The following is a 12,128-nucleotide window of genomic DNA, read 5'->3' on the forward strand; positions in this document are numbered from 1 at the left end:
GGAAGTCTTCCTTCCAAGTCTTCCTTTTATAAAGTGAATTTTACATAGAATGCAGTTTTTTTTGTAAAAAGCCTATTTAAATAAAAATGTATGTATTTATAGAAATTTTTAAGATATCATAAATCCTCCAAAAACTGCACAAATGTTGAATAAAAACATTAATAAACAGAGTAAAATTATATTTGTAAAAAAAAAAAAGTTCTGTTACAAAATTAAATGTTATCATCTGGGGTCCAAAAGACCCCAAAGACCTCAAGTGTCACTACAAATGAAGACCATCAGAGGGTTATAATGTAGGCTGAAAATGAGCTTCCCCTCTTTGAAAGACCAGCAGCCGCCACTGATCTAATGCTTTGGTCTAAATTATTTTGTTCCCTTCTCCTGAGTGATATCTTTCAACAATGGGATCCCTCTGATGCTTTGGAAGCTTTCTGCGGACCATGGCTTTTGCTCTGAGATACAACTAAGAAAATGTCAGGAAAACCCTACTAGAACAGCTTAACTTTAACCTTATGCAACCAGGTTATTGTATGGTTTTTATTTTTCATTTTTCCCCCTCAAAGATTTCAGTTTGTTTTTAAATTGAATTGTTCACATTATAGCTCACATTAAAAGTGAAAAAAGTTCTGACATGATTTATCTTTGTCTCATTCTTTTACATCACAAAAACCTGGCATTTCAACATGGGTGTGTAGAGTTTTTATATACACAACATATACTGTGTAAATATAATTTCAATAATAAATACCTTTGGGAGATCTTTACAAGGGCACCCTGCTGTAGTGCTGCAGATGCCAAGAGATTTTAGAAAATGGTTTGTTATTTGCAAATGCCCCAGACTGCAAACTTAAGTCAAGTGTATTGTAACAAAAGACAAACCACTCATCTCAGGAACAGTTAGGACTTTCCCTATTTTCATTGATATATCCATATTCTACACCCTCCTCCCTCTTGTAATCTATAGTTTTGACATTTTATTTATTGCTTGGTATTGATCAGGAAAGTAGCTTCCACTCAATTGGTCCCGTGGCAGACCAGGCTACCCCCTACTGAGTGATTGGCGCCCATTTTCAAATCCATAATAGATGAATTACCCTCTCCTGAGTTTGTTCTCTCTGGAACACTGGATCTGTTATAAAATTAAATGAGAAGCTCACTCTATGCCTCTTTTTCACTCAAATGGAGCAAATTTGTTAAACTGTGAGCAGCGGAGAGCTAACGGTTATTTAAATCTAGTGGTAGCCCAAGCAGTCCCTTATAATATTTAATTATTTATTTAATTCCTATGACACTATTGGGCATCTCATTACCAGGCTCTATAAAAGCCTCACTTGTTATGCTTGTTCCAAATCCCAGCTGACCAACTCAGTGTCAACCCAGCCTCCCTTTAGCATTCGAGTTTTCAAACTGCTGGTTAAAGTGCATTTTGCAAGACATTTTATCACAGCTTGGGGTCAAGAACGTGCACCTGTGTGAAAGGGGACAGGTAAAGGTCTTTAAGTAAACCTCATATAACCTTTGAAATATTTTGGTCCAAATGTTGGTTTAAATTAATGGTCTAGTTTACTATTTAGTTTAAAAAAACAGTTTCCACTTTATTTTGTCCCAATTTCCCAATTTCTTTTGTCCCAAATTCCATCTGTATATGTTATAAACACTCACCAGCCACTTCAGTAGATATTATATACACTCACAAGCCACCTCATTAGGGACACCTTGCTAGTATCTGGTTGGACCCCCTTTTGCCTTCAGAACTGCCTTAATTCTTCATGAATAGATTCAACAAGCAGGAGCAGGAAACATTCCTCAGTGATTTTAGTCCATACTGACATTCAAGCATCACCAGTTGCTGCAGATTCATCAGCTGCACATCCATCTCATCTTCTCATCTTCATCCGCTTATCCGGTATCAGGTCGCGGGGGCAGCAGCTCCAGTTGGCACATCCATGATCTGAATCTCCAGTTCCACCACATCCGTGATGTGAATCTTCAGTTCCACTATATCCATGATGTGAATCTCCAGTTCCACCAAATCCATGATGTGAATCTCCAATTCCACCACATCCATGATGTGAATCTTCAATTCCACCACATCCATGATGTGAATCTCCAATTCCACCACATCCATGATGTGAATCTCCAGTTCCACCACATCCATGATGTGAATCTCCAGTTCCACCACATCCATGATGTGAATCTCCAGTTCCACCACATCCATGATGTGAATCTCCAGTTCCACCACATCCATGATGTGAATCTCCAGTTCCACCACATCCATGATGTGAATCTCCCGTTCTTAGCTGACAGGAGGGGCACCCAATGTGGTCTTCTGCTGCTGTAGCCCATCTGCTTCAAGTTTCGATGTGTTGTGTATTCAGAGATTCTCTTCTGCATACCTTGGTTGTAACATTTTGGTATTTGAGTTGCCTTTCTATCAGCTTGAGCCAGTCTGGGCCATTCTCCTCTGACCTTTGCCATCAACAAGGCATTTTTGCCCAGAGAACTACTGCTCACTGGATATTTTCTCTTTTTCTGACCATTCTTTGTAAACCTTAGAGATGGTTGTGTGGAAAAATGCCAGTAGATCAGCACTTTGTGAAATACTCAAACCAGCCCGTCTGGCACCAACAAACATGCAACGTTCAAAGTCACTAAAATCACATTTCTTCCCTGTCCTGATGCTTGGTTTGAACTTCAGCAGATCATCTTGATCGTGTCTGCATGCCTAAATGCATTGAGTTGCTGCCATGTGATTGGCTGATTTGATATTTGCGTTAACGAGCAGTTAAAAAGGTGTACCTAATGAATTGGCCAGGGAGTGTAGATAGTTTGTCAAATGTTTGTTGATAGTATTACTATCTATTGGTAACCAACTGTGTGCTAAGTTTAGGCTTAGCATTAGGTTTAGAATGAGTTTTAGGGTGTGGGTCAGGGTTAGGATAAAGGTTAGGGTAAGAGTTTGGCTTAGTAGATAGTTAAAATGTTACTGGTAGATTATCAGTAGATAGTTGGTAGATAATCTGCAGAGCATCTACAGATGCACTTTTGGTACTCTCAAAATAATGTCTTAACAAAAACAAATGACTGGTATAATAATAAAAATAACATAATTCAAAACAACAACAAAAAATGATCTATGTGCCATACAGCTTGCTAAACAACAATGTTCTGCCCTGTAACAATGTAACATGAGGACTCAGTTACATTATTCCCCACATTCCTCCTCCTAGGGGCCAACGCATCGGCTCCAGACCAGCTCAGCCTGGCTTTAGCCTGGAACCGAGTGGACATCGCCCGCAGCCAGATCTTCATCTACGGGCAGCAGTGGCCCGTAAGACGCAAGCCTCACTTCCTTGTTTAATCCTAGGGACTTCAGCAGGTGCTTTCAAATGTTGAAATCTGAAGGATCCCCAAATACTAGGAGCACTTGGGCGAGGATACCCATACTAATTTGTATTTATTTTCACAAGCAATTAAGATCCTGAGTGTAAAATGCCCCTTGCCAGCTGCAACTTAATGAGAGTGATAATGCGCTGTTGTGCCATTTTACCAAGAGGGTGAGAGGAAATGTTGCTGAAAGAAAGTGTCCTGCTGTTTTACAAATGTTGACATGGCTTATGTTCGTATGGCTCTCTGAGCAGGGCTGGATGTAGACATTCAGACCAATAGGTAACTTGTTGGGTCTACCTATGTGCCTATCAGTAATGAATAATGACTAACGCTGGGATACAGACTGAGACAAGGCTATTTGCATATTGATAGAAATGTAATTTTTCATTAGGTGTGGACAGGACAGGCAAAAAGCCTGATCAAGATTGTTCCACACACAGGTTCTGTTGGCATATTCAAACAAAATTGAATTTTGTGAAGAAAATACATCTGTAAAAAGAAATTGAAATTAAATAAACTAAATTCCACGGCATCATGGAACATAGACTTCAGGGAGTGTGTGATGCATTATTAGCCACAGCTGTGGCAACTTTTTACTCATATAATATTCCAGTGTAGATTGCAGACAGCACTGTCCATGTGAAACTGAAAACCATGCTTTCTCGGTCAGGATTTAGGGTGTGAAGCTGTGGTTATCCCAGGGATGTCTAACTGTGGATGGCTTTCCTGTGGCTCTCCCTTAGGTGGGTTCTCTGGAGCAGTCAATGCTGGATGCCCTGGTGCTGGACAGAGTAGACTTTGTCAAGCTGCTAATTGAGAATGGAGTGAGCATGCATCGTTTCCTCACCCTCTCCAGACTGGAGGAGCTCTACAACACGGTAATATACTGCAGCTCCAACATGGCGGCCAGTTTCAAACTGCCACCAACTGTCATATTTACTATATTATTATACATATAAAATATTAGCTGTCATTTAAATACTGCATTTAAAGCTGTTAACCCATGGTGGATGGTATAAAACAAGTTGTTAGGACACCATGAAACTCATATAGTACCTCTTCGTGTTATTTGTTCCATACTAATAATAACATGTGAACTCTGTCGTTCGTCTTGTTACATTAATTCCTAAAGCCTTTTAACACATGATAAGACATTGTAACATCTGTCATAGACGATCATTATCAACACTGGCATAATTCTATACCTACAGTGTTGGTGGTATTTTATTTAAATGAGCCATCTGTCATAATTCCTCATGTGCTGGAGGCAGTGGTGTGGTTTATGGGCTAAACACGGCTTCTGTTTGCTTTGTCAGAGGCACGGACCATCCAACACACTTTACCACCTGGTCAGAGACGTCAAAAAGGTACGGTTATCCCAGTGGGCGTATTAAGTGTGCGTGACTGCGTAGGTGTTTGTGGGACTGTTTGCTTGTGTACAAATGCAATGGCATCCCATTTTAATTTGTCTAGACGCCGTGTTACTTTTGTTTGCAGAGTGTGTGTAGCTCTGTAGATTGCCGTTGTTGCTAACGGCACATCTAGGAGCCGGCTTCTCTCCTTTCCAGCTGGGGTTCCAGTGGCGGCTGTGTAGAGATGCTTCCGTCTTTCATCTCTCTCTACTCCTCCCATCAGTTTTTGCACTGTACCCACTCACTTCAGTTGAGGCGAATGCGGTACTGTATACCCATAGCCACGCACACCCTGAATTGTTCAAACCTATATTAGCGCTGCTACCTCTCTGACGTTAAACGAGGATTAACGCTCTGGAAAAAGCACTCCTTCGCCCAGTGTACACGACCACATCCAGTTATGGCTGTCCCGGTTGCAGTAACTTTTAACCACATCCAGTTATGGCTGTCCCGGTTGCAGTAACTTTTAGCCTTCACCGAATCATGAAAACAATATTCCGTTTGTAGCGCTGTGTAACAGCCACCCCATTGGGAGTAGTGAGTGGGTACAACACGTCCTTCATTATGACAGATCAGTCATAGGTCCGACTGGTGACTGTATTATGAGGCTTTAATTCGTCTACTACCGTGTCTTTGCCAATCCGTTCGTGTCGCTTGGCTCTAAGATCATGGATATCTCATGCTTTTGTATGCTCGCAATAAGAGCTAACATTTTAGAATAATTGTCATGATCAAGCATTTATAAATGCTTGTTATACATGCTTAAGAATGAGAAGGACTATAACACAAGTTACTCATACATTTTCAGAAATTTGTATAAGGCTTTCAAGTGATTTATTGCTTGGTTATTACTACTTTATTATTTAGTTATGAATAATTTTTCAATAGAATTATGACAGTGTAAAACAAAGGAATTTTTATATGACACAACTTGCTGTAGAATACCATAGCAGTACAATAACAGAACAGTTGTATGAAATGGTCTTCCTTGTGATTATGACTCATAATGCTCTTTATCTGCCTCTGATGAGAGCGTCATGGAAAGGTCTACAAAGGTATTTAATTTTGATTAAAAGGGTCCTATTTGATTACAGTAACATGCGCTCACATGGGGAAGCTGTGGATGCTACGGAGAGTCATGATATAATCCTCCCTCATTTTAACTTCCCTACAACCCTTAGGAGCGTGACGAGGGTTACAAGCACTTCAGGGGATTACACTAATGAGCCACACGCACACAAGTGTACACACACGCACACACACACACACACACTCGTACGAAGGCTCAGAACGAATACTTACGCAATGTACGTATTGATTTGCACAAACATTAATACACAGAAGTTACAATAAACAGTATGTCTATTAAATATGTGCAATGTATAATTAAAAAGTCGATACAAATAGAATGTATGAAGCACATTCACACTGTCATCCATAGTCTGTGGCATAAAACTGTGGGCTTTCACCGAGTATCTGTGTTTTTCTCTTTCTATTATCATGCTGTTTGGAGGTGTGGTAGTGAATGTGTGGTAATAATATGCAGTATAGCACTCATTGCTTTCACCAGGGGGGCCAAAACGTGAACTGTCCCCTCCCCGTATTCCCCCACTTAAGAAACACTCAGATTGTCTTCAGCTTTACAGTACAATGCCACAGTTGTCCACCATCTTCCTCAAGTTATCTCATCGCGGATTAAAAAGATTTGACTTGGTGTAATTCAGGAGGAGGGGAAATCATTGTTCAGTAAGAGAGAGAGAGAGGGAGAGAAAGAGGGCATCTACACATTTGAGAGAAAGTATGGAGGATCGGGAGGCAGCTATCTTTAGTGTGCAACTTTGGCCCTAGAACCCAGACCCCTGGAGGTGATGGTGCTGGAATGAGTCAACCTGATGTTATTTGGAGTGATTAAACTAGCTGACATGTATTGCTAAGCTGCATGACTGCCGTTCTGCCCCACGTACATAGCAACTTGATCTTGAAAGCAAGTTGAATTCATTTTTTACAGATTTTAGTTATAAAAATACAATGAGTTGAATTTACAGTGGCCCCAAGTGAATCATAAAATACTGCACTGTCAAACATGTTAACCCGCTGACTGAATTAGGGGGACATTTTGCAAGAAAAACCACATCTTTTTACAAAATGCAGAGGTAAACATTTTGAGTGAACCGGTAGTGTGCTTTTCTTCTCTGCAGTGCGCTTTCCCCTTATCTGCGATTGATTGAATTACACCCTCAATCAATATGACTGTGTGCACAACCATATGAGCATAAATGCACAACTGGTAAACAACTTCAGGTGCTTTTGATTGAGCTTGGCTTGTGCAATGAAACCTATTACAAAAGTTTCAGATGGTAAAAATCTGCCCATCTAGCATTTATTACCTGCTCACTTTAACTCCAAACATGTTTTAGAGGAAACCAATATACTTTTTATTCAGGTCTGTGAATCAGGTCAAGGCGTGACTCCCAACCAAAATAAAGGTTACACTGAAAGGTCAGGTCTCTCGTGGTGAGGTTAGTTTCTTCCTAACTGCTGGGGAAACTTTGACAGGAAATGCAGCTAGGTTCAGAGGAAGGGGCTAGTTCTGGGGGCTAGTGGGGGGAACACTACTACTATTACAAAGTGTTGTTTACAAGCTTTGGCAGAATAATTGGGGGGCTTTACTTGGATAACAGAAACAAAATAGAGTGCTGTTTGATGAGGGCATATTTTGAGCATTCTAATCCAATGAAATAGGTGGAGATGAGATTTTATCAAAGCAACAGTAGATGTATGGTAATTGTCCTAGATCTAAAGAACAGCAGGGCGCCTATCATACTAATTTTACCTCCACCATCATTACCTTGTTTGGCCCCACTGGCCTCCTGGTAATTTCAGTAGGATCGTAGAGCTCTGATTTTTATCTAAAGGGTAATAAAGGACCATTTATATTGAGGAAGGCTCTCTCATTTGTTCCTCTGTTATCCTCATCTTCAGACTTCTGGCCGTCTGTCTCTCCCAGCACTGAACCCCTGATAAGATCTGGTTGTACATAAAAAATGCAAATTAGCACAGAGAGATCAAATTAAGCAAGCGTCATATTTATATATTTATCCTGTTAAAATCTTCATCTTCTTCCTCTCCTCTATATTCATTCATTCCCTCCTTAACTCATTCAACCTCCATCACAATGCTGCTGATTTTAGGTAAAACTAAGTTAAGCTATATTAAGATAAGCTAAACTAAGTTACGCTACAGTAAGTTTAGTGAATACACATTAGGTTATAAACTCTTGTGATCTTATCAGGGGTCTGTGTCTCCCATCTCTTCTGGGCCTTGTGCTGTATACTCACTGACCTTGTGTGTTCTTTCCAAGCAAGAATATCCAGGGTTCAGTTGGATCTACTTCAAGGTGAATCAGCTAATCACGTATTCTTTTTAGCTCAAACAAGTGTGTGTGTGTGTGTGTGTGGATGTGTGATTTGAAGTGTGGATGATTTGTGTGGGGTATTTTCCCTTCCTTTCACCTTCTTATGCTCCACTGTCGTGGGGCTGTGCAGTGTCGTCTGACCAATTTCTCGGCCCCCAGGGTAACCTGCCACCAGACTACCGCATTAGTCTAATTGACATCGGATTGGTCATTGAGTACTTGATGGGGGGAGCTTACCGATGCAACTACACCAGAAAGAGGTTTAGAACTCTGTATCATAACCTCTTTGGACCCAAACGAGTGAGTGACGGCCTTCTTATTTTCTAATATGCCAAGGACATTTGCATGTCTGCCTTTCCAGTCACTGTGGGTTCAAGTCATTCACATATTTACGTAGTATCCCATGGCTTTAGACTTGGGCTAAGATTCTTATTTCAGCACGATACTGACCGTAAGCACACTTTAATTCTGGTGTGACTTCGTGATAGGTCTGTGAAAGTCCTTTAGAGGACCAGCCTTGAAGCCTAGACTTGGATGCTCCCCATCCAATCTAACAGAGAGTTTGAGTGGATCTACAACAAAGAATGGGTATCTATTGTGTGAAGGTTGATGGCAAAGAAAATACAAACAAAAACAAAAAAAAGCATTTCTCAAACTCCCCCAAAAATGTAGTAACTGAACTGTGGTTTACCATAGCCACTAAATGCAGATGTGATAAACACGGCAGATTGTTTTTTATTTCTACATATCTGGCTCTGTCTTTTGAATGATTTATATATCACACATTGCTGAAAGATATCTGTCGATAAACAACCGCTTGCTTGTTATGGCAACGTTTGAAAAAGGTTAGTACAAGCGTTAGCGTTAAGGTTAGGTTAAACAGATTCCATCCATACATTCTATGCAGTGTGTGTGTGTGTGTGTGTGTGTGTGAGTGTGTGAAAAAGATAAAAAGAAAGGAAAAAATTAAAAAGAGAAAAAGAGAGGATGCTAGAGGTAGACATCTAATTAACTCATTTGTGATCTGTTTTTAACATGATTTGCACGCACTGACAGTGTTGTCTTAAAAGGAAAAAAAGCTGTGTGATTACAGGCACACACACACCCACACACCCCACAGGAGACCTGAGTTATTTTTAACAGCAGTTGGGGAAGCAGCTCACATGATGGCCCATGAATGCATTATTCATACATGGCCTGCTTTAATACCCCTTCAGAGTGCCTGCCACTGCATAGAACTCCACTTAGCTAGGCATCCCCTCTCACACAACCACACGCTGTGGAAAGAGTGAAGGTTACAGTAACAGGTTACTATTTAAATACAACTGTTGGTCTTGAGCATGTTACTGTTCACACAGAACAGTTTTATACTTTAAATGTGAAATTCCCAGAGGGTCCCATAGGATTCTCTCTAACCATGTTTTTGTTTTTGGTACCTTTCCAGCCCAAAGCCCTGAAACTGCTGGGGATGGAGGTGGGTCCTGGTCGCAGTGTGTCTATGATTTGGTTACAGTTTGGTGTTTCCCAGAATTGAGTAATAATTATGAAGTCTATGTGAAGGGCTTGTGTGACTTGTGTGATTTATTTTCTGTATAGCATTCACCTATACGTTATCAGAATGCTGTACAGAAAGCTATTTGTTCTGTCCTGTAAGTTAAGCAGTTATTTCTGTGGTGATACAATTACTAAGCTAAGAGTTCTATAGTAAGGCAATCCCTGACTAAATCAACAGCAAATAATTCTGTAATTCAATTTTAAACACTTTAGGGGATATTAGGTCAAATCTGTTCTGTGTCCATGAATTCAATATGATTTAATCCTGACTCTGATTTAGTGTTGCTGTTCAGATATCTGTTTAATGTGTTCAGATATCTGTTTGTATGCTTAGAAATCTGGTCAATGAAATAGGAAAATAACAGAGAATTATTATTATGTGAATCTGTAAATACTTAATAATGTGGAATATCCTAACCCGTTATAGACACCAAAGTCTTTTCTCAGTTTTTTCCAAAAGATGACCTTCAACTCTGACATACACTAATAGGTCTATATCAACACACTACCTTGGTATTGCATCCATGCCTCCAAAGCCACAGTTAGTGTTAATTATGACATGATCATAGTCTCTCTAAATGATCCTCTGTCTCCCCCAACGGGCCACAATAGAGCATCACATCCAGGAAGAAATTAATCAATTTCTTCGCTCTCGTCCTACTCCGTGCCCTGCTGCAGGATGACATGCCAATCCGGAGGGGTCGCCAGAAGACCACTCGCAAGCGGGAAGAGGAGGTGGACATTGACCTGGACGACCCCGAGATCAACCACTTCCACTTCCCCTTCCATGAGCTGATGGTGTGGGCTGTGCTGATGAAGAGACAGAAGATGGCGCTGTTCTTCTGGCAGCACGGGGAGGAGGCCATGGCCAAAGCCCTGGTGGCCTGTAAGCTGTGTAAGGCCATGGCCCACGAGGCGTCTGAAAATGACATGGTGGATGACATCTCACAGGAGCTCAACCACAACTCCAGGTGAAATGTAGCACAAGACACACAGTCCTCCACACAGCCATCCTCTTAAGCATTCTGAGGTCGTTTTCTTTCCACTTAACGGAGAGTTTTTTTTCTTCTGAATGATTAGTGTGACGTTGAGGTGGGAGTCCGAGCGTTGAGCTGGGAGTCCGAGCGTTGAGCTGGGAGTCTGAGGGCCGGTGCAGCATCAACGCTCCTCCGTTTCTAGCCTGACCTGCTTTAGATAACGGATGCATCTCAAAGGGCCACTTGACATATGGCACTAATAATAACGCCTGTTCGCTGCCTAATAAAACACGTGTCGCTCAGCTGTGTGTCTAATTAAGCTGAGTGCTCTTCTTCTTGTAGAGAGGTTGGAATCGGTTACACTCGTGTTTGAGCGGGTTCGCCATGTTCATTATGTGAAACTAAACATTTTATTAAAAACTGAAGAAATGCTAGTGAAGTTAATTAAATGCGGGAGAGCTTTGAACGAGAAAATCTGCGAGGCTTTAAAGAGGGCTGGCCTTACTTCTGATTCAAAGTGTAATGTTGTGAGGTTTCGCCCTTTTAAGGAAAACAAATGCACTATGATAAACTAAGTCCAGCACCTTCAATACAGCTTTAGACCAGAGTTCTTAACCTTGGGATCTGCGGGGTCCTAGATAGGGATACATTTGTATAACTTATATTGCATTATAAACATGAATTATTATTACTATCACTAACAAAATAAACATCAGATTAAACAGATTTTGGCCAAGATCTTTTACGGTGTAAAACCATTGGATATTTTTATTCAACATGTTTGTGTTGAAAATGTAGCTTTAACCAAGATGGTTCATTCAAACATACCTAATTCTGTGGTATTCAAAGTCTGCACTGGTGGGGTCACTAAATAAAAAATAAAACATATTTGTTCTTTTTTTTTTTTTATCCCAAGAGACATACAAACACTAATGTTCAGATTTGACTGTTGTGTTATTTGAAAAACTGTAATTCTAAACCACAAAACTAGGGTCCCCAGAAAATATTTGTTTTTTACCTCCCCAATTTGCAATTATGGCCTTCCTTTATCATAGCAAAAATCTAAATGTTAATTAGAAAATAACATACACTATCTTTTACTTACATTAAGTACTAATTTCAGTTACACTACTGTCCAAAATATTGGTGTCACTTAGAATTGTCCTTGTTTTTGAAAGAAAAGCAATTTTTTCCCCCATTAAAATAACATGAATTAATCTGGCACTGGGAATGTTGTAACTGACTACTGTAACTGTGAACAGCTGATTTTCAATGGAATATCTACATAGGCCTACAGAGGCCCAGCCATCAGTCCTGTGTTCCAATGGCACATTGTGTTTGCTGATACAAGTTTCTAAGTTTAATTGATCATTAGAAAAC

At 40.3% G+C, this 12,128-nt stretch overlaps 1 protein-coding gene across 7 annotated transcripts in view; it reads left to right on the forward strand.

The window, feature by feature from the left end:
• The window catches only part of trpm3 (transient receptor potential cation channel, subfamily M, member 3), a 125,750-nt gene that overhangs the window by 92,086 nt on the left and 21,536 nt on the right, over window positions 1–12,128 (forward strand). For 4 of the 7 annotated variants that reach the window (XM_020052914.2, XM_020052916.2, XM_010876879.4 and 1 more), the window contains exons 10-16: window positions 3,231–3,331; window positions 4,134–4,268; window positions 4,707–4,757; window positions 8,164–8,199; window positions 8,377–8,517; window positions 9,662–9,691; window positions 10,450–10,742. In XM_020052914.2, coding sequence (XP_019908473.1) covers window positions 3,231–3,331; window positions 4,134–4,268; window positions 4,707–4,757; window positions 8,164–8,199; window positions 8,377–8,517; window positions 9,662–9,691; window positions 10,450–10,742 — 787 coding nt within the window. The remainder of the gene's footprint in view (window positions 1–3,230; window positions 3,332–4,133; window positions 4,269–4,706; window positions 4,758–8,163; window positions 8,200–8,376; window positions 8,518–9,661; window positions 9,692–10,449; window positions 10,743–12,128) is intronic. The other 3 variants (XM_020052915.2, XM_010876880.4, XM_010876882.4) reach the window with 1 other exon arrangement.

This window comes from Esox lucius, chromosome 13, assembly GCF_011004845.1.
Source record: "Esox lucius isolate fEsoLuc1 chromosome 13, fEsoLuc1.pri, whole genome shotgun sequence".
In the NCBI taxonomy this organism is placed as follows: Eukaryota; Metazoa; Chordata; class Actinopteri; order Esociformes; family Esocidae; genus Esox; species Esox lucius.